The sequence below is a fragment of the Cannabis sativa genome, chromosome 2 (genome assembly GCF_029168945.1).
Source record: "Cannabis sativa cultivar Pink pepper isolate KNU-18-1 chromosome 2, ASM2916894v1, whole genome shotgun sequence".
NCBI classification, from domain to species: Eukaryota; Viridiplantae; Streptophyta; class Magnoliopsida; order Rosales; family Cannabaceae; genus Cannabis; species Cannabis sativa.
Genome location: NC_083602.1, coordinates 6,860,960 through 6,885,278, shown reverse-complemented (window position 1 = coordinate 6,885,278; position 24,319 = coordinate 6,860,960). Strand labels below are relative to the sequence as shown.

Sequence of the window (24,319 nt, the reverse complement as noted above, 5' to 3'; positions counted from 1 at the left end):
GAGTTTCAGTTCTTTAAGCACTCCCAGCAGATGCTATACTTTATATTTTAATTAAAATAACTCACCAATATTTTTTCGGAAAATTACTCTACATACTATTTTAATTTTTTTTTCAAATTTAAGTTTGGGTTTGCCCCAATAATTTCTATGTGGGTTTCTATGTGAATTTTGGTTACGCTTTAAGTTGCTCCGTTAGTTGCTATAGAAATTTCTATATGAAATTTCGTAAAAGTACTCCAAAAAAAATTATTTTAAAGTATTTTTTCGAAAAATTACTCTACATACTATTTTAATTTTTTTTTTCAAATTTAAGGTATAGGTTTGCCCCAATAATTTCTATGTGGGTTGCTAGAATTTTGGTTACGATTTAAGTTGCTCTGTTAGTTGCTATATAAAATTTCGTAAAAATACTCCAAAAAAATTATTTTAAAGTATAAAAATGAAAAAGTTACATTTTTCTTTTATTTCATGACCTCACACTTTTATATTATAAATTATAGTATATATTATTTTATTAATATCTTATTTACATAATTTAAATTATTATTAGGGAAATTGTTCCATATACAATTTTTTAATATATTTTTTAAAATTTACAGTTTGAGTTGCTTCGGTGGTTTCTCCGACGACTTCTATTTAAGTTGCTATGTGAATTTTAGTTGCGATTTAGGTTGCTCCGTTAGTTGCTATGAAAGTTTCTATGTCGAATTCCGTAAAAATACAAAAAAAAAATCGTTTTGAAGTGTAAAAATTAAAAAGCCCTTAAATATTATATCTTAATGCAATTACCGAATTTTTTTCTTTCTATTCAATTGACAAGTTGAATTAAGTAGTTCATAATCTGGTTAAGACTTACAAAGTCAATCTATGTGAAAATTCCCTATATTTCTATGGCAAAGTTTAATCACAAAGAAAACATTAAATAAAGTAACTCATAAATTTACATCCATAACAATATTCAAAGCACATATTCAAATCTCATTTTTTAGAATTTCGATTTGAATTCCTGAATAACAATTATAAGTGATCACACTACATGAAAGAAGATTTTTTCCTTCGCAAATTCGTGCCAACAAAACTAGGCACAATGTGCCAATAAAACTTGCCTGCAGTACTAGGTCGGTAAAACAGTGTTTATCGGTGCAATAGCCAAATGCACCGACAAAACTAGGTTATACTGGTGAGATTATGCATCGACATAAATTCAAACATTGATGTTAATAGATGACTAAATTTGCCCATTGGTGGGTAAAATGACTTTTGCCACCGCAGTTTTGTATTGGTAAAAAGTTTACGCATATATTTTAAATGTTGAGTAAAACTTTTATCGGCACGTATATTTTATATCAGCAGGTAAAACTCTTACCCTCCAATTAGAATATTACAGGAAATAGTTATACCGACACACTTATGTATAGGCAAAACACTTACCTACCATTTTTTCGTTGATGGTTGGGTAAGTTTTGTAGGCGCATTTGTGCGCCGGTAAAAGCTTGCTTTGTTGTTGTCGGTTTTTTTAAATTTGATTATTTATTATATTTTAATGATTAATGATAGTATTTTAATTTATTTTAAATATTAAGTTATATTTTAAAGAAACATAATCAAATAAAAAAAAACGGTATTCACATATATAATTAAATAGAATCCTAATTGAACTACTATAAAAATATGTTTGAGTTATAAAGTTAGTAACTAAACAAAAGTACTAAAGTAAAATATTAAAAGAAGTTCAGGAAAAAAAAAGTCAAGTTCAAAAGTTAGTAATAAATTATCTATGGTCATAAAGACGAGTAATATCATCGTCGTTGTTGTTCTGAGTCTTGAGATGAAGTGATGATGACCTAACACCAGGAGGAGTGGGGAATGGCAGAAGTGGATCCATAGCAAGCAAGTTAAAACAAGAGAACAACTGGAGAGAGATAGCCAAATATTGAGTTTCCTGTTGTGCCTCTTGCACCTGCCTTTGTAAGGCCTCATAGTGTTCCATAGTAACAGTCTGTGAGCCAGCAGCAGAAGACGTGGCCGGTGCTCTTTTGGCCGTAATTGCCTTCAATATCGAGAGATGGCCCCCTGACATGTTGAGATCGCTTACTCAGTACTTGCCTCATAATAGGTAGGTCTCGTGGGTACTAGGTAGGATCTATATCATCATGAGCAGGCTGATCCTTAGTGGGCGCTGATTGATTTGTAGCCACTTCAACTATTTTCTCCTACAAAAATCAAATAAATTAAATGGTCAATTTGAATACCAAACAAATTGAAAGAAATATTTAACAATTAATAAATATCAATGTAAACTTACATAAGCTTGTTGCACGTATTCATTGTGCCAAGTGATGTCTTTGTAATAAAACTTTTGAAAAGTGTCCACAACAGCTGGAAGCTCCTCCGTCCTGGGATCAGCTTATATTTAAGTAAAAATAAGTATGATTATTATTTTTTTCAAAAAAAAAATAATACTTATCAATCACAAATAAATATAAAAAGTTACCCCATTAACAACATGTGCTATATTGGCTTTAATCCCCATCCACCTTGAAGTTTTATCTTACCTCGACTTTATTTATTTCTTATTGATCTTGCCTGAAACTAACATTTTTGTGTTACAATTAATTATTTATTGTTGACTATAATGTAAAGTATTACTAAGATTGATACTTTCATTACATATTTGTTCTATTTTCTGTGGTCTAATAAGCAATACAATCACTCTACACCTCTTGAGTTACTCCTTCTGAAGGTGTCCTGTTCACCCTCTCCTATCCAAGCTCCTCAATATTTTCAATCCACTTTTTCTTACAATCGGCCCATTAGTCACACAATCCTTTTGACATTTTGTACAAAGCATAGTCTACAAAAACTTGATTATCTCATGGGCACACAAACTTTGTTTGTAAAAAAGTTACACATTAAAATTGCATTAAATATAAATTTAAAAATAATATATTAAATTATAAATTTAAGAATAATATAATAAATATCTCAAGTCTGACCCATATTGAATTAATTTTAGGTTTAGAAACAGTTTCTCACGTTAACTTATTCTTGGGGACAGTATTGTAGACATAAATCTACACATGTTGTTGAAGTGTTTTCTATTTTTTTCGCATGGACTGCCTATCGCCTCATGAAGTGTAATGTGTAGTTGGATAAGGTGTCAACTGTCTTCTTACCCAATGATCGCCTGACATGCTTGAATACAGAAAATTATCATTCTAGCATGTTTGGGATGACATTATTATTTTGTTCGTGACAGTTGAATCGAGTTTCCACTTCCTGAAAGTACATAGAACAAAGCATTAATATATTGTTAACCACATAAGATACAACAATAAATCCTTCTATATGGGAACAATTCCAAACACATTGCTTATACACACACAGTGACTGCTTGATGAGATACATCCACAAGTAGTGCACTAATCCACCTAGTATGGTTTTGTTAGAGAGATGCATACTACGTGAACCATTATGTGAAAGAAATCTGGTGGGAAAATAGTTTTTAACTTGCATAAAATAGTTAGAATATTTGCTTGTATGTTTTCTATGTTACAAACATTTAGTCTTCTTTAACATATATAATTGTTTGAAATACACACATAACTCAATAATTGTGTCCCCAATTTCTTTTTTCAAGTACTTTTGGATACCTGACGTCATCAAATATTGTAACAGCACATGAAAGTCATGGGATTTATGTCGGTATAAGTATACATTTTTTTTTCTAAGTTTGCAGAAAACCTGTCAAGAAATTGTACAAGCTTAATAAAATCTTCAAATTCAATTCTTTCTTGAACACTAAGTGTGTAACAAGCTGGCAACTTCTTCCATTTCACATTTTGATCTTCATTCAACCAGAACTCATGTCGTATTTGCAAGTTTTGCAAATCCATTCTCGCTTTCTCTGTATCTTTTGACTTCCCATCAATTCTTAGAAGAGTACTTAGTAAACCTTCAAGCACATTTTTCTCGATGTGCATTACATCGAGATTATGTTGTGAGAATAAATTATTTTGATACTCAAGTTTAAAAAATATACTATTTTTTGACCAGTTTAGCTCTTAAGCAAAACACTTCCATTTGACACCTCTGAATTGTTTATGTTCTCCAGGCAAATAGAATTTAACTCACTGCAATTTTGCTAAAATATCAACCCCAATCAATACTAGAAGTGGTTCTCTCTTCTCAGCCTTCTCGATCGTAATTTTTTCTTTTCCTTCTAGGGTCATTGATTTCCAAAAAATGCCTATGGCCAACATATCAAATTTTACTGTTTAGGGCAAAGGAATGAGTGTGTTCATTGTAAGTGAGACATGCCATGTACTCTTTCGTGCTTCAATCAGATTTTGAGCATAAGCAAGGAAATTATTTATTATCCACAACACAGACACACACATTGAAAAAAAAAAGGTTCCATTGTAGGAATCTCAGGTTTGAACACCTATCTCCCACAATTGATTCAATTCATCAATTAGCAGTATCATGAACACATCCATGTCTTTTCTAGGATCGATGTTGGACCCTGAATCAATAAAGGCAATAACAACGATTCTGATTTCATGCACTTCCAAGGTGTTAAGTTATATGGGACATAAATAACTGGACACAAGCTATAGGAGTTGCTCATGTTCCCAAATAGATTAAAACCATCAGTAGCCAAACCTAACTTAAAATTTCTAGGTTCAACAGAGAAAGACGGGTAAAGTCGGTCAAACCGCTTCCATTGTCCAACATCCTCAGGATGCCTAAGCACACTATCTTCTTTCAATCTCTTTGAGTAATGCCACTGCATTTCCTCAGCCAAATGTCTTAAACTCTAAATTTGTTTTAGTCTCGGTGTGTGTGCGAACCACATAACTTTGTGAGGAACCATTCACCTTTACCCTTTCTTTTCATCCAACAAGATTCGCCACATACAAGACAAACATCTTTCTTCTTATTCTCCTTCTAAAAAATGACCCAATTATAGTTGCACACATCTATTGAGTCATAACTCAAACCTAGATTGTGTAATCTCAACTTCGACTCATAGTGGCTCAATCAAGGCAGAGAGCAAAATATCGAAATATTGGTTACTCCACCTATTCAAAACTTTACAATGCATAAGCTTTACTAGAGCATTGATACATGCTTTTTTGCAATCGAGAAACAACTCAGACTTCATCTCCTTAAACAAATCAGCATACTTGTTGTTTTCATTGATTAGGGGTTTATTGAAAGAATCAGTAATGCTAGTAGAGTCGTCAAACCCTAGATCTCTTCTTAACATGTCTGTCAACCCATGTGCCATTTATTCTTAGTCATTTTTAGGAAGTTGAACACCAGATTGAGAATAAGACTCCATGTGGAAAACCCAAGAGTTGTACGAAGGTTGGATCCCTTTGACAAACAAATGAATCCTAATATTTTTAGGTGTGTAAAAAATTCATATTTAAACATTGCATGCATGGGCATCGAGATAAACCAGCAAGATTTACGTGGTTCCTAGCAATTACAACAAACTCGTTGATGCCACTTCAAAACTCGATTGAGTGTTGTTTCCCAGTCATCCAACTTTTGTCAGTCGACATCTTCCTCTATAAAGTAATTAACAAAAAAAAATACATCAAAAAAAGTGTAAGCAAGGGTGTTTGTGGTGCGAGTGGTGCAGTTTTTGACTATTTTTTCAAACAAACCCGCACATGCGGCTTTTTTAATTTCTCAAACTGCACCCGCACCGCGAAACTAAAAACCGTGGCAACCGCACCGCAAAAAATGGTGCAGTTCGGTGCGGTTTTTGTAGTTTGGACTATCACCAAATCACAAATACAACAAAGCTTGAGCAACACTTGTCAAAAATATCATAAGGCTTGAAAATAAATATGAAAAAAAATAAAGTTCCAATAACACAATAATTTATGGGCTTTGGGTTGAACATTCACATATTGGACCTAAATAAATATAAAAATTAGTATTTTCATAATGTGCGGTGCGGTGCGGGTTGAACCGCATATTAACAATTCAAAACTGCAAATTACACCGCACCGCGCAGCTTAGGAAAAATTCAAACCGTGATCGCACCGCAAAGAATTTCAAATCGCATTTTTTTTTGCGCTGCGGTGTGGTGGGGGCAGTTTGAGCGATTTGATAAACGCCCCTAAGTGTAAGTGTCATAATCCACCTTCTTACTCTATTACTAAAAGGGTAAAGAACCTAGTACAACTATGCTCTTAAGATTGCTTCATTTATGTAAGAATTATTGCAGCTCTCATAAGTAAGCAAACTAATAGTAAGTTTGTCAACTTACGAGAATGTGTAAGGAGGCATCCTGAAATCTCAACTAATGAAACAATCAAATAAGTAATAGCTAAAAAAAGTCCTAGATATTTTTAAGAAGCGTATTTACGAGTTCTTACTAACTCAGTCTCTTCAAACGGGTCTACGGTATTTTATGGTTGTGTAAAAATTAAAAAAAAAATTACTATTTGATAATACAAAAACAATTGTCCTATCATATCTTTAATTTATAACTAAAAAGAACAAATGAATAATTTCATCTTATACTATTTTACAATGTATTATGTCATTTCTTGTAATTTTATTTAAATTAAAATACCTATTTTTTAAAATTAATAAAAGTACTTCATTAAATTTTAAAATACATATTACATATGATTAATTTATAATCTATTTCACTTATTATTTTAGTTTATTCATTATTTATTTAATATTAAAAAATTATCAATTTAATTAATTTTGAACTGTTAAAGTTAAATACTATTTTAGACCTTGTATTTTGCAAAAGTTACTGATTGGACCATCTGTTTTGTTAAATAAAAATTTAGACTCTGTGTTTTCAAAATAGCAAAAAATAGACCCTAAGCTTTTTTTTCAAATTAAAACTTAATAATAACTTGGCCTGAAAGTATTTATGATAAGAATGATTATATTTTTTTTTTTGCATCTATTCGTGCTAGAAACTAGTTTTAGGTTAGTTATATTAAAATAAAAAAACTCGATAAAAATTGATCTCGGGGTCTATTTGGTACTATTTTGATAAAAAACATAGGTTTTGAATTGTTATTTATTAAAACAAAGAGTCAAATCTATACTTTTACAAACACAAGATCTAAAATGGTATTTGTTTTACTAATTAAAATTTATAATTAAGAATAATATATATTTAGGCTCAAATTAATTTGTTTTACTTATTGTTAAATTTAAATAAATAATATTACAACATCATGATATTTTCTGCTAATTTTATTTCATATATTATTTAATTTAAAAATTATTTATTTTAAAAAATCTATAGTATTAATTTATTAAATTTTACCAACTATTAATTTATTATTATGTAATTATTTGTTTAATATTATGTTAACCCAAAAAAATTTCCTAGTGACATGGACATCAATGTTTAACACATAAAAACAAAGATGACGTCACGGAGTTGAGCAGACACGAGTCATAGCATTTGACTTGGAAGGGGTCCCTAGCCCTGCTCCCAGGTTGATTTTGAGAACTCAGAGATTTAAGTTCAGACTTTGATAACTCATTAATAACTCATTATCTTTCAGTATTCTATACCATGAAGACATGGAAAAATCAAATTCAAGCCTCAGGAGCTAAAATTACATGAACCTATACCTCAGAAGTCAACTTGGGCACCTAGGGTTTCACCCAGCGCCCAAGTTGACGTCCTCACCAGGGTTTCAGATTCTGGTACTGTCTTAGGGTAAATTGGTCAAACTTTACATTAGAAAATGAACTAGACATACCAAGGACATTTGACATCAATGTTTGAAACGTGGCAAGAAAAATGATGTCACAGAGTTCAGTAGACTCGATTCATAGCAATCGACATGAGAAGGGTCCCTAGCCCTGCGCCTAAGTTGACTTTGAGAACTCCGAGATGGAAGTTTAGACTTTGATAACTCGTTTCTAACTCACTATCTTTTAGTATACTATAGCATGAAGACATCGTTTAATCAAATCCAGCCATCAAGAGCTAAAATTACATGAACCTGCACCCCGAAAGTCAGCCTAGGCACTTAGGGTTTCACCCAACGCCAAAGTTGATGTCTTAACTAGGGTTTCAGTTTCTAGGATCGTCTTAGTGCAAATGGGTCAAACTTTGCATTGGGACATAAACTAAAAATACCATGCAAATGGGTCAAACTTTGCATTGAATCAGATTCAGAGAAAATTAATTTTTGAGCACCTGAAGCACCTGGTGCCCGGGCACCTGTGCCTAGGTAAACAATTTGTCAATCTGGGTGACTTTCAAGTATCAGATTGATGTTCTGACTTTTGCATCATCTTCTTCTTCTTCATAAATGGGGAAACAAGTGCTTTCGGGGAAGAAACAACAAGTTCGGGGGTGCTAGAATTATGGCCAAGTGCCCTGGTTGACACATGGGACTGGCCCAATGCCCAAGTTGACATTTCGTCAACCTGGGTAAATTCCAATGATGTTTTTCGAGAACTCTACTAGAAATATTCTCTGTTTTTAGCAAAGATTAAGATTCAACTATTTCTGAGGACCAAACAAAACATCCAAGGGGTCGAAACTAGGACAAAGTGCCCAGATTGACATATATTATCAACTTGGGTTGTTTCCAATTAGGTTGTCAAAAAAGTGTTCTTCGGATTTTTTTCCATCAGAAATAATGAATATTCAAGCAAACTCGGGTAGAAAACCACAATCTCGAGGGCCTAGAAATATAGCTCATCGTCCAAGTTGACTTGGTGCAAGACCCAGCTCCTAGGTTGATAATCAACCTGGTGCACTGGTTTCGAACATTCAAATGCAAAATTTGATCCGAGCATTCGCTCTAAAATGGTTAAAAACGAGGGATGGGACCTCGTCCTCAAGTTTTAGAACCTTGAAAGTATCAAAACAACATCCCAAAAGCCCTAAAATAAGCACCCAGTGCCCAAGTTGATAAATGGCCTAGTGCGCTAGGTTCTTCTTATCTGATTTTGATTTCATCTCGACTGCCCGTCTAGTTTCTCGCATAACTAAGATCTATGAAGTCAGAGAAGTCAAATTCTCATTTCTCATTTCCAACATGGGAAAACCACTCAAAAATGAAGAGTTCGAGTCTCTCATTTTTGCAGAATAGCAACATCTCCAAGAACTAGTGACCAGCTTTGTCAGAACACATAAACAGACTAAGTGATGTCAAAATATCACTCAGGCTTCAAAAAGTACATCCCCATGATATTTTTTCACTCACCCAGTATCCACGTTGACATCATATGTCAACCTAGGCACTCGATGTCAACTTGGGGGTTGGGTCCAGAATAACTTTTAGGAAAATGGCCATAACTCACTCAATATTTATTTGATTGATGTGATTCAACTTGGGTTTTAAAGCTATTTCAATGCTCTATCAAGTCATGTCCCACACTTCAATTGCAATTCAGAAGTTATCGACTCTAAATTTCAATTCAAGGGAGTTACCAAAATAAACCACAACTTACCCGAAGTCGGTCCTACTATCACGACTGAGGTTCCGAAAATTGACAATTAACCTCAGAAGTTAATTTTCACGTTAGATCATCACGTATTGTCAAAAATAGCCAATTTATATTTCTTTATTATTATTTTATTCCTATTTTTAAGGATCTCCTTCATCTATAAAAGGAGAGCTCATCTAGCTCATTTTTTATATTCAGAAAACTACCCACAAGGTTAGAACACTTCTCTCTAGTTTTTCTCTCTAGAAACCAGAGCTTAAACACTTAGCCTTTTTCTGTAATACCATCTCGTGAGAAATAAAAACTCAAAATAGACGTAGCTCCGTTATTGTCGCGATACAGGAAGTGAACTACTATAAATTATTATGTCTCATTATTTATACTTAACAAATATATTTTTTCTCACCAATCTAGCAAGGAGTGTAGATTAGAAATTTTTGTCTAAATTTCTGAGTCAAAAATTATTTTAATTTAGCAATGACTAGTTACACATTAACTAATTATTAACAATTATGTTAAATATAATAAATTACTAATTAAATATAGGATTAACTATAATAATTTTCTAATTAATTGATTTTACTAACAATTAATTTATTATTTTGGAATAGGTTATGTTTAGAAAAGTTATAAATTAACTTATTTGTTATAACTATTAGAAATTTTTATTATCTTGTAAAACTTTTAAATTAACTTTAATTATCAATTCAAATTAATTAATTTTTTTTTTTTTGTATTCCTAAAATTAAAATTCATTATTTTTCAATTTTTTTCATAATAAACTAACAATTTACCAATTTATATTAAAAAAATTAATTCAACTTAATTTTATATTATAATTTTTTTTCTACTAATAAAATTTCGACAATATAATGACTATAATAGGACAAATTTAAAATTTTTAAAACTTATAAATAGCAACGAAATAATACAAAACAAATGCATGCATTATTATTTAGATCACTATCTCACCGCAGTATATATTTAGTCAAAGAACGTACTTCACTATAAATAAATATTTAAAATATTCAAACTCTTCTATCAAATACATAAGCATACTAATTTACCTATTACTATTTATTTAGCCTATTGATATTATTTATGAAAAAAAATTATATACTAACCTTTAAAATACAAAAACAATACATAAGTAGCATCGGGCATCAATTCCATAAATGCAATAACGGACTAATTTCACAAAAAAAAAGTAACTCAAATTAAAAATAAGAATATACACATAAATACACAATCATATATATATATATTTGTACATACTAGCAAAAATTACGTGCGAGGCACGTATACTAAATTTTATGCTAGTTTTTTTTTTATGTTATTTGAAAATGATACAATTAAAAATTAAAGAAAAAATATTATTAGTTATTAGGTGAGATTATTATTATGTGTATTTAAATATTATAGTTTATAATGTTGTCAATTAAAAGCGAATACCGAATGCAATATATTTAGTGTTTAAGAAAGCTTGATGATTTAAATATGTTCTTAAGTTAATCCAAAAATAAATTAAAAGGTGATGTTCTAATACTTAAAGAAACATTACTTAAATGGGTGTAAGATAGAAAGAAAATTAAAAATCAATCTCTAAATTGTTGATAATTGAAGATATCATTTGTCTAAAAATTGTAGATAAGAAAACTAATGATAGTCATTGGTGAATTTCAATCTTCATTTGCTTCGATAGAGACAATAGTGTAATTTTTGTATTTTGTACTTTTCATTCTAGCCGGGTCCGCATATATCTGGATTGTCTATTTTTTCATTGATAAATTAAATATGGTAGTGTCGACAAAGCGGCGGTGTTCCTACAAATCGTGATGTATTTTCATTTAAAATGATTAGACATGGTGTGCATAGCTTATTTAATTAAAAAAATCAACTTATGAAAGGCATGTAAAACTATTTTATTTTTTTAAAATTACACCTTTGCGGTATATTTCATTAGTTGGGCGGTACACGAAAATATTTTTTCCACAATATCTGCGAACATGACAGCAGATAGGCTCTTTGTATTGTCATCAAGTTCAACATATGCTATAGCACTGTAAAATGCATAATAAGATTGTTAGTATCTTTTTTTTATTATTATTTTAACTTAATTTCAATAAAATCATATGTTTTTTGTAATATACCGTGGTGTAAGAAATCCTTCCTGGCTGCATGATGGCTTGTCACATATAATTTTTTCATTGCGATTGTATAAATCTATTTTTTATGACATGCGTCACATAACATGTAATAAAAACTGCGACGATATCAATTATTTTTATTGCCGCCTCAATCCAAAAATATTTTTTCTACATCCAAATTAAATGGTGTTAATAATAGTAAGATATTGAAACAAAAGTTTTATAAAGTAAATATAAAACTTTAATTGTGCTTCTAAAGTTCTACATCAACTCTGAAATTTGGATGTTAGTCACTATTTCGCTAATATATTTAATTGTGCTTCTAATTTATGAGCACGTGATCAAAAACAGTGCTGTAATGTACTCTCTAATTTGTATTTTTTTTTTTTTTTTTTTTTTTTTTTTTTTGCATCTAATGCCTCAAGTTTAATTATGATAAGTTTTGGTGGGTTTTAGTAAATGTTTTTCTTTTTCTAATTTGCATTAATAGCTAGAACATGGAGAAATTAATAAGATTGTCATTCCTTTTTGTCGCAGCATGTGCAAAGCAGCATAATTATAATAATACTTCAAGTTGCTATTATTTTTATTTAACAGAAGACAAAATTATAAATTTTATGACTTCTTAGTTATACTGTATGTGCTAAAATATAACTTTTTCTTTTAGTGAGTGTTTTTATAGGAAAATGGTAATTCTAGAAGAGAAGAAGAGAAGAAGAAGAGAAAAATCATAAATGTACAACAACAAAAACCCAATCCTATTTTTTTTAGATTTAATGGGATTTATTTATTTATTTTATTATATATAAATAAAAAGTGACCCATGAATTTCTCATAAACTATTTATTTTTAATAATAAATTATTTTATTTTTAATATAAATAAAAAGTGACCCATGAATTTCTCCTAAACTATTTTATTTTTAATAATAAATCATTTTATTTTTAATATAAATAAAAAGTCTCCCACAAATTTCTCATAAACCAAGAATTCGGTTATATAGGCACACTTTATATAGAATAGATACAAACACACATAGAGGCGGACCTACATAAATGAGTCGTCCTCTCTAAAAAAGTCAAGAAAAAAAATATATATATATTTTAATTAATTATAACATATATTGTAATAAAAAATAATATTTACAAACATAATAGTAGTTTTGATTTTGGTGTAATAGTTAAACTAGATTGTATATAAGATAGAAGTTAAGGTTCTCTTTTTATGTTCTTTTGTCCCATGTCTTACAAAAAAAAATTACGCCCCTACTTTAATGTTAGGTCTGTCGTCACTCCACACACATATATATATATATACATACATATACATTATTATATATACAATTACATATATATATTAATATACACGATTCACAAATTCACACATACACATATTTATATACATAATACATACATATATGTACATACAAATACAAACTATACATATTGGATACACGCATATATACAGATTTAAAGTAAAAAATTATAAAAAAAAAAAAAATTGAAACAATATATATATATTTATAGATAAAATACTCACATAAAAAAATACACAAATAAATAATTTAAAAAATTTAAAACCTAGAGGTTACCTTGACTAAAAGAGAGGGAGGTGTGCGATTGGAGGCGGCTTGAGCGAAGGCTCGCCAGAGATGGATGGTGTTAGGCGCTAGAGGATTTTTCAGGAGATTAGATTTTTCAGTTTTGAAAATGGGGTTATTAGGGGTTTTGGGGGGTTTAAAGGGTAGTGGACGTAGGTAGGTGGGGCAACTTTCTTCAGTCTTTTGTTGGTGCAAATGTGCACTGAAAAAGGTAAATGAACTCGTGAAATAGGTTAATTGGAAAGGCGGTTCTATCTATGACTTTTGTCGGTGCAATTCGTAAATTGTGCCAGTCAAGGGTAGTTTCACTGACGCAAAAGTACGCTGACAAAACGTTATAACCTGAATAATTAGGGGCTTTGTTGCCCCTCTTTTGCCGGCTTATTTAGCCATGCACTGATAAAAGTGAAAATTCTTGTTGCGATTACATAATTGTCAAATGTGATATCATAGGTTACATATTTTATATTAAGATATGTAAGTTCTCATGTTACAATTCTTATGTATTTATTACATTATATCTTATATAATATAACCTCCAAGCATTTTCATATATATTATTCTCATAATAATATATTTATCACAATTTAATCAATTTATTATAAATAATATAACAAAATAAACAAGGCACAAAAACCAACCTTACATTAAATGCATAATTAAATAAGTGCATATGTCTTAAGTCAAAAATCACATTATGATTTTCACATAGTTGAATCATGTTAGATATTTATAGAAAATTGCTAAAAAAATATCACTAATGCTAGACCTTTTTCAGTGTCATACTATTATTGGTGTCATTAAATATCAAGTCTCATATAATTTAAGAAAAATAGCTCTTAGAAAACGCTAACCAGGGCCGGCCAGAGGGTGGGGCAGCCGGGGCCTCGGCCCCAGGCCCCACAATTTTGGAGGCCCCGAAAAAATTAAAATTGATATATATATACATATAAAAAAATATATAATATATAAATATTTAACTTATTAAAATACATGAAAAATGTATAGCACAAATGGCAAGTGGGTTTTTTATTAGCCTTGAGGTCAAGGTTCGGTTCCTTCCTCAGTCACTTTTTAGGCTTTTAGTTATTTGTGAAAAACTGTATAAAAAATGTCTTTTAGTTATTTGTGAAAAGCCTAACATTTCAAAAATAAAAAAATAACAATATTATAGCTTAAAGTATTTATATTAGACTATATAAAAAATGATTGAAGTTTTTTTTTTTTTAAATATTATGGTACATTTTTAATGATACTATAATAATATATTTATTATTATTTTTTTAAAATATATATAATTTAAACACATTCTTTTTTTTCAAATGTGTTAAAATATATAGAACTTTAATAGAGATGTTCTTAGTAATTAAATATTACTTGATCGAATTAGTTTACATTGCAAACAATTATTTATTACATAGAGATAAAAGAATTAAAATTGATATTGTGTCAAAATTTATTTTAATTTTATAAAAAAAGGCCTCATTTCAAATTTCGCCCTAGGTCTCTCATCACCTTAAGACGGCCCTGACGCTAACTAATTGCAAAGTGTCACCTATAAAAAATACTAAGCACTAGTGATACTCAATAACAATACTCATGTTTATCACCTAAATTACATTATTAAATTGTGTCCCATAATTTTTGTACTTGCATTTTTATCTTTATTGATTTCTTTTGGTATATATAATTTTGGTACCAGTACATATTACCGGAAAGGAAACAATAATATGCGTACATAGTACATAGTTTTGGTACATATTAATGTGAGTAATATATAACAAAATGAACAAGAAACAAAAATCAATATGGCTCAAGTCAAAAATCAAAAAATTTCACATGGTTGAAAAACAACATATATGATCATTTTAGATTATTTATCACCCCGAACATTATTAAAATGTGTCTCATAGATTATTTGATTCTTTCGGTATAATAGTTTTGGGACTACATATTTCTGGAAACAATAATATGTGTACATAGTACATAGTTTTGGTACATATTAATGTGAGTACATATATAGTTTTGGACTTTGGTATACTTATTGAGTTCTTAGATAAGATTTCTTTAATATAACATGTATTTAAAATTGGAATAAATTATTAAATATTATTGAACAAATTTCAGGCTGTCGAAGAATTTTTTTTTTTAAATTTCATCTAATAATAAAAACTAGTTTTAATAGAAATTGAAGATCGTTTGTCTTGTCTTATGACATGGTTTTGATTGTTTTGATCGTTTCAATTGTCCAGTTATAGTTCGTTTTGATCGTTGAGATTGTTTTGGTATAGTTTGATTGGTTTTGGTATTGCTCTGTACTACGGAATGGAGGCTGGTAGTGGAAGCATGAGTGGTTTAGGGGAGGATATCTTCAATTTTCAGATTGAAGAAGAAGAACTCGAGGAGATGGCTGTGAGTGTGGATAGTGGGAATGAAGGAATTGATGATAGATGGTGTTTGGTCGGCAGATTTTTGTCGAATCGAATTGTGGATTTTGAAAAAATGCAGAATATCTTAGCGTCTCTATGGCAACCGGGGATGGGCATGTTCGTCAAACAAATGGACAATAATCGCTTCTTGTTTCAGTTTTATCATGAAGTGGATATTAAAAGGGTCATTGACGGTAGTCCATGGACTTACGATAGAATGCAACTGATTATAGGGAGACTACCAGTGGGCGGTGATCCAAAAACTTTGGCGCTCAACACGTTGGATATATGGATACAGATGCATGATGTTCAACCTGGATGTATGACAGAGGCCACGATCAAAGGAGTAGGCAATGCTATCGGTAAGTTTCTTGAATCCGATCCAAAAAATTTTATCGGCGTTTGGAGAGATTATCTCCGTATGAGGGTTACTATCGACATCACCAAACCTTTGAGACGAAGATTGAAGCTGACGAAGGATGATGGGACATGGTTTTGGGTGAATTTCAAATATGAGAGAGCGCCAACGTTCTGCTTCATATGCGGTATTATTGGGCATACAGAGAGATTTTGTAGCAAGCTTTTTCATCAGTCAATTGATACGATTGCGAAACCATATGGCGAATTCATGAGAGCACAACCGCAGCGTAGCCATAAGAATATCGGAGCTAGATGGCTTCGAACAAGGGGCTGGACTCCACCAGTGGCGGTCGGAGGTCTACCGGGAAGCATGGCTGGACAGCGAAATCCGAATATGGAAGGTTCTAGAGGTGTTGACTTGCCCAGCAATCAAGAGGGGAGTGATTTGCTCAATGGTGCAATAGTTTCGGATGTAATGAGAGCTAATCAAGGAGGTGGTAAATATGGAAATAATGCTATGGGAAATCAAGGAGAGAATCAGGGAACCTATAAGGGGAAGGATATCATGAGTGATCAAGAAGATATATTGGTCATTTATGATAGCAAAAAAAGGAAAGTGGGTGAAGGTGCTAGTGTGGGTCACGTGGGGGGAGAAGAGCATGCTGGCGAAATTTCAAAAAACTCAAGCTTGGCGGGCCTTGGAAATGGGGCTCGCCCACAATTATGAAAATTCTGAGTTGGAACTGTCGTGGGCTTGGGCCTTCACGAAATATTCAGTTCCTTAAAGAGCTTGTTGCTCAAAAAAGGCACAATGTTATTTTTCTATGTGAAACTTTGAGTAATAAAAAAAAGATTGATTATGTGTGCACTAGTTTGAAGTTTGAAGGTTCTTTTACTGTTGAGGCCCAAGGACATAGTGGTGGGATTGCTTTGATTTGGAAAAACAACGAAGAAGTGGCAATAGACTCTTTCTCTAAGAACCATATTGATTGTTTGGTCACTTTTGAAGGGCACCAACCCTTTCGGTTTACTGGAATTTATGGTGAGCCGAACCGGAGTTTAAGACAACAAACTTGGACTCTCATTCGTACTCTCCATGCTCGGTCACTGGCACCATGGTGTATTATGGGGGACTTCAATAATGTTCTTCATCAAAATGAGAAGCTTGGTGGTAATCCCTACCCAACATGGCTAATTGATGGATTCCAGGAGGTTGTTCAACAATGTGGTTTATGTGATTTGGACATGTTTGGGCATCCTTTCACGTGGGAGAAAAGTCGGGATACTTCTAATTGGATCGAGGCTAAGCTTGATAGGGCGATGTGTTCTCAGAGTTGGCTTAATGTTTTCTCGACAGCAAGGTTGTTTAATCTTGAAGTCTCACCTTCGGATCATTGTCCTCTCCTTCTTGATGTTCAGCACCGTGAACCTCGTGACGAACCGCGTCCTTTTAAATTCGAAAATTGCTGGTGTAGTCATCAAGAGTGTGAAACTATCATCAGAGATAGCTGGGGTACAAACAATGGTACTCGGCTAGAGCAAAAAATTCAGCAATGTGGTCAAGCTTTACAAGTTTGGGGTAAGGGAGTGACGGGGAATTTTTCTTCACAGATAAAGCAGTGCAACAAAACCATGAAGCAATTTAAGAAGAGAAGAGATGAGGAAGGAAAGCAACGATTCAAACAAGCGAAGCAGCAGCTTTTCCGAGTGCTTAACCAAAGAGAAGTTTTTTGGCGCCAACGGTCAAAACAATTGTGGTTGAAAGAAGGGATCACAATAGCAAGTTCTTCCATGCTAAAGCATCCGCTCGAAAGAGAAACAATCAAATTGTTCAGTTGAGAGACACTAATGGTGTGTTGCGGAGTTGGGATAATGGGCTGGGGGACGTTATGGTGGACTATTTCACTAGCATTTTTAAAGCTGAAGAAGGAGATTGGGCAGATGTTCTTCAATGTGTGGAGCCGAGAATGAATGAGGCACACAATCAATTATTGCTTCGGCCGGTTAGTGATCAAGAAGTGAAGGATGCCGTCTTTCAAATCCACCCTGATAAGTCCCCGGGACCAGATGGTATGAATCCTAAATTTTTTCAAAAGTATTGGCATATTGTTGGGAATGATGTTGTAAACTCTGTCAAGGAATTTTTTCGAACCGAGGTAATGCCCGCGGGGATGCAAAATACTAATACTGTGTTGATTCCCAAAAAAAAGAAACCAAATATGATGAGTGAGCTACGTCCTATATCTTTATGTAATGTTGTTGCTAAAATTATCACCAAGGTTCTTGCTAATAGGATGAAGGGTCTTCTCTCGGAGGTCATTTCTGTTAACCAAAGTGCGTTCATTCCAGGGAGGCTTATCACTGATAACATAATGGTTTCCTTTGAGATTTTGCACTATCTCAAAAGGAAGCAGGTTGGCAAAGATGGGTACATGGCGTTGAAGTTAGACATGAGCAAGGCTTATGATAGAGTGGATTGGAATTTTCTCTGTGCAATGCTCTCTCGGTTGGGTTTTCCTGATAGATGGGTTCGTCTCATATATGGTTGTCTTTCTACTGCTCAATATAATGTTGTAAGTAGTGGATACACTCTCGGTCCCATTGTTCCTAGTAGAGGGCTTCGGCAAGGTGATCCAATATCGCCTTATCTGTTTTTGGTCTGTGCTGAAAGGCTGTCAGCTCTTATGAGAAGATATGAAGAACGCAAATGGATTCATGGGTGTAAGGTGGCAAATGGAGCTCCGGTGGTTTCCCATATGCTCTTCGCCGATGATAGTTTCTTGTATTGTAAAGCAACGCATGAAGAAGTATCCCATATCATTCATCTTCTGGACAGTTTCGCCAAGGCATCGGGGCAACGAGTGAATTTTGACAAGTCCACCGTTTTTTACAGTAGCAACACTACTCCAATGGTGAGAAATTCTATTTGCCAACGGCTGGGTATTCATGAGGCTGATGAGCGGAGCAAGTACTTGGGTCTACCTAGTACTATTGGAAGAAATAAGAAGGCAGTTTTCAGCTATCTGTCCGACAAAGTGCAAAAGAGAATTCAGAGTTGGGATAACAAGTTTCTCTCCAGAGCTGGCAAAGAAGTTCTTATCAAATCGGTGGTTCAAGCCCTTCCTGCTTACACTATGAATGTCTTTCTAATCCCAGTTGGAATTTGCCAAGATATTGAAAGATCAATAAGCAAGTTTTGGTGGCGTTCCAACACAAACAAAGGCATACATTGGATGAATTGGGACAGACTTTCGCATCATAAGAGTTCGGGTGGCATGGGCTTTCGGGATTTCCGTGATTTTAATATTGCTTTACTTGCAAAACAAGGTTGGAGGTTGCTTACTTGTGACAATAGTTTGGTTGGGAGGATTTTCAAAGCAAGGTACTTTGCCAATGGTACCTTCCTCACGGCAACACTAGGCAATAATCCCAGTTATATTTGGCGAAGCGTTTTGGAGGCTCAAGGTTTGGTTCGAGATGGAGTACGGAGGCTTGTGGGAAATGGCTCAACCGTGAGTATACTCAAAGATCCGTGACTCTTAGATGATGGTAATCCTTTTGTTGAGTCTCAACAATTGTGCTTAGTGGATAAAATGGTGGACTCACTCATGAAAGTTAATGTGCGTGAGTGGGACGAGGAAGTATTACGGGATGTGCTCACGGAAAGAGATCAAGAATTAGTGTGGAAGATTCCTTTGTCATCGGACATTGAAAGCGATGGTTGGTTTTGGAATAAGGAAGCTTCGGGTCTATTCACGGTGCGAAGTGCATATAGAATTCTGCAGCAGCAGAAGTTAAACACGCACCAGCCGGTTCTTACTGGTGCATGGACGAAGCTTTGGCAGCTCAAATTACCTCCGAAAGTCAAAGATTTTCTTTGGCGAGTGTGCACAAATAGCCTCCCCACCCGATTTCAGCTTACAACTAAACATGTCCCCATTAATTCCGACTGCCCCATGTGCTTGGCTGCCCCAGAAACATCCTTACATGTTCTTGTTCGGTGTCCTTTTGCTCAAAATTGTTGGCGGCAGACGCAACTTCCTGCTGTTGGCTTGGCTGCGATGCTTTTCTGTAGCTGGTGGGAAGATGGTTTACAAGTATGGAAGGAAGCCGAATGCTTGGAGGCAAGTATGATATTGTGGTCCATTTGGAAGGTTAGAAACGAGGTAGTTTGGAATGAAAAACAGCCTACATCTGAAGAAGTGCTATTTTTGGCAAAACTAAACTTTGTTGATTGGTATAATGCTCAAAATCAAGAGTTAGGATCTCCTAATGGACCCCATCGGGTTCGTCTTGAGCATTGGACCCCTCCCACGTTTCCTAAATACAAAGTTAATGTTGATGGTGCACTTTTTTCAAATGAGAAGAGTTATGGTATTGGCTTGGTTGCTAGAGACAGTAATGGTTTGGTCATTCAAGCTAAGACTTTGAAGAAGGCAGGGGACTTACAACCTCATGAAGTGGAAGCCATTGGTATCAAAGAGGCTCTAAGTTGGATTAAGGACAACAATTGGCCTAACGTGATTGTGGAATCGGATTGTCGTCGAGTTGTGTTGGACCTTCAAGGAAATAAAGATATGACTTCTCCTTATGGTCATATAATTTTAGATTGTAAGGCTATGTTAGCCTCTGTTACAGATGTTTCTTTTAATTTTGTTAAGCGGTCTGCTAATAGGGTTGCGCATTCATTGGCGCGATCTTCTCTTTTTGAGGCTGACCGTGTTTTTAGTGGTGTTGAGTTACCTACTGTAATTGCTTCCTTTGTTTTGGAAGATTTGATTTAATGAAATTTCATTATTATTCAAAAAAAAATTGGAATAAATTAACAGAGGAATATGATAGAATAAATAGAAAATAATTAAAATCAATATTTGTAATATGTTATTTACTAAAATTATTTAGAAATAGAATAATAATAATTTATCTTATTTATTTATCAAAACACATAATCAGAATACTTAAATTGACTAAATTATCATTTATAGTTAAACTATACTATACGGTAGTTATTTTGTAAGACATATTTTAAAAAATAAAATTCTCATTGTATATTTAATATTAAAAAATAAAATAAAATAAAAATAAATAAAAATCATTACTCCTTAGTGACATTCTTAAAAAAAATAGTGAGAAAGTATTCTCTTTCTTTTTATCTCATATTAAATAATGTTGTCTCTTTTTTAATTTTAGTAAAATAAATAAATACAAGAAAATAACTATCTTACCATTAATTTTTTTTTATTTATTAGTATTCACGTGATATGCATACATAATTTATACACAAACTTGACACATATTTATATGGCAAGTATTGTCAACCAATCATTTTTTATTTAAAACGATCACATGTATTAAAGTGACTTATTATATAAGTGTTTGTTATCACTAAAAAAAATAGCTACATTTAGTGACAACATTTTGGTCACAATATAAATTTTTCATGACTAACTATGACTTTTAATCACAACAAAAAAATTATTTGTGACTAAAATATAGTATTTAAATATAACTTGTCATTAATTTAGTTTTAGTGACAACAAGCATTGTGATTAAAAATATATTTAGTCACAATAAATTATTATTGTTGTGACTAATATTTTTAGCTACGAATATTTTAGTCACAATAAGTGATGTGGTGAATTCTGTGCAGGATTTCTTTCGAACGGGCGGTTTGTGGCTGAGTTAAATCGTACTTTTATTGTGATGATTCCCAAGCGTTCGAATGCAGCTATGTTTGATGACTACAGGCCGATCAGTCTGTGCAATACTACTTATAAGATTATATCTAAGCTCCTCTCGAATAGGATTCGCAAGGTGTTGCAAAATCTGATTTCGCCTAATCAATCCGCGTTCGTCAAAGGGAGATGGATAGCCGAAAATTCCATTATAGCCCATGAGGTGATTAACTATTTTCGTCATCTGAAGGGCAACAAAGCTTATGTTGGAATTAAATGCGACATGTCCAAGGCTTATGATCGCCTGGAATGGGATTTCATTGAAGCAGTCTGCGTGCGAATGGTTTTGATGTGAGATTTGTTAACATGATCATGTGGTGCATTCGCTCGGTTAAGTTCCAAGTGTTGCTCAATGGGGGGCTTACCAAATCTTTCGCTCCAAGAAGAGGGATTCGGCAAGGCGATCCTTTGTCTCCCTATATCTTCATCTTGTGCTCGGAAGTGCTTTCTAGATTATTGTTTGCCAGAGAAGAGTCCGGGAGTTTGGAGGGGGTGAAAGTCTCGCGCCATGGTCCAGCTATCTCTCATTTGATGTATGCGGATGACACCCTTTTGTTTGCTAACGCTGACCTTCAGTCCATGACCTGTTTGTGGGAGTGTGTTAATAAGTATTGTTCTTGGTCTGGCCAATGTTTAAATCTCTAGAAGACTAAGATCACCTTCTCTGATAACAGTTGCCAACTCCTTCGCTCGGAGATTGTTAATTCCTTCGGTTTCAAAGAGATGAATGAAGATGAGCAGTTCTTGGGCAATCCTCTTTTTATTCATGGTAATTGTGTGAGTAAATTCAAGAATGTCGTGGATAAGGTTGCAAGTCGGCTTGAAGGTTGGAAAGCTAAGCTCTTGTCGCAATCGGCTAGATCGGTTCTGATTCAAAACGTTCTTCAGACGGTCCCTTTGTATTCCATGGCGGTGTTTAAACTTCCAGTGGCCATTCATAACGAGCTTGACGGCATCTCTAGACGTTTCTGGTGGACTAGAGACACTGGGAAGAGTCGTTACTTGTCTCTAGTTTCTTGGGATAGTATTTGCAAACCCAAGGCTTGTGGGGGTCTCGGATTCAGAAAGTCTGGCCACAATAATATTTGTCTTCTGGCCAAATTGGCGTGGATGCTTGCTAAGGAAGGTGATGCCCTATGGATAAAGGTTTTAAAAGGGAAGTACTTCCCTCAGACGTCCTTTCTTGCAGCTGGTAAGAAACAAAATTCCTCCCTTGTGGCTAGGGGAATATGGGATGCTAAACAGTTAATTAAGGATCATGCCGCTTGGAGGGTTAGTTTTAACTCTTCTAGAAATCTGTGGGATTGTGATTGGGTGGTCTTTGATGGTTTGAGGATTGGTCAGGGAGATTTAAACCCCCTAGAATCGAAGAGTTTGTTTATCTCTGATCTTGTTGATCGGGCTAATGGGGCTTGGGACTTGAATTCGCTGTCGTTGTCCTTCTCTCCAAAGACTGTGGTGAATTTCCAATTGATTTATCCTTCTGATCTCGCCTCCCAGGACTCCCTGGTGTGGACTGCATCTCCAAGTGGTGAGTTCTCTCTGAAATCGGCCTATTGGGCTCTCAAGGTGTTTGTTCTCCACTGAAGATCCTATATATAAGCAGCTGTGGGAGAGTTGCTTCCATCCTAGAGTTAAACTTTTCCTTTGGAAACTTTACCGAGATGCATTGCCTACTGGTTTTAGGTTGGCGGCTATTTTTGGCAATGAGTTGGGCCCGTGCTGTTTGTGTGATTCCCCGGATGCTAATTCTACTGCCCATCTTTTTGGGGATTGTGATGTGGTCAAGAAACTCTGGTTTCTCTCTAAGTGGGGAATTAGAATTGAGGCCTTTGATTTGAGCGATGGAAGGAAAGTGCTTCATTGGATGTTCAACGCTCCGTTCATCAAGGATTTAGAGGCTCGGGCGGTTACTGAGTTTAGATTATTTGCTGCTGTGTTGTTCTGTAAAGCTTGGTTCTTTCGCAACCAAGCTTTCCATAATGGTGGGTCTATGCCAGTGGAGTTGATGTCCAAACTTGTGGGCAGGGAATTCGACTCCCAGTGGAGTCTTCTTTCGAGCAATACGGATGCCTTTCCTTCGCACCAGGTTACTATATGCAGTTAACAGCACAGGAGTGGAGACAAGCATACATACGACAAATTATCTTTTCCTATGAAGAGTACTGGCTCCACGTGGCACTTTTCACGAAATTGTATTTTTATTTTTAGATAAAAAATTCGTACTATAATAGTAAATAAAATATCAAAACAAACTATAATAATCAAATTATAAAACAAGGTGAGAGAAAAATAATTTCACTCCTCTAAAAGTCTATTTAATTTTTATCAAATGAAATAAAGCAGCGATAAATTTACTACATTGAACAATTAGTGATGTAATCTCCTTCTTCTTCTTTTTTTTTATATATGGATGAGATCCTTTAACTTAAGTCTAATCTTATAAAGAGGTTAATTAAGGAATTTTTCTAAAAATACTAAATTTTTGGTAAAAGTTTATAATTTTACTGTTACACGGAATTTTTTACAAAAATTTTATTTTTTTATAAATTAACTGTAAAACAACAAAATAAAACAATTA

At 33.5% G+C, this 24,319-nt stretch overlaps 1 protein-coding gene across 1 annotated transcript; it reads left to right on the top strand.

The window, feature by feature from the left end:
- Window positions 1–21,304: 21,304 nt before the first annotated feature.
- Window positions 21,305–23,845, top strand: LOC133034093 (uncharacterized). The gene is made up of 5 exons (XM_061109113.1): window positions 21,305–21,311; window positions 21,654–21,901; window positions 22,075–22,271; window positions 22,413–23,309; window positions 23,425–23,845. Exons 1-5 carry the CDS (start codon window positions 21,305–21,307, stop codon window positions 23,843–23,845), a joined length of 1,770 nt encoding a protein of 589 aa, XP_060965096.1.
- The last annotated feature ends 474 nt before the right edge of the window (window positions 23,846–24,319 follow it).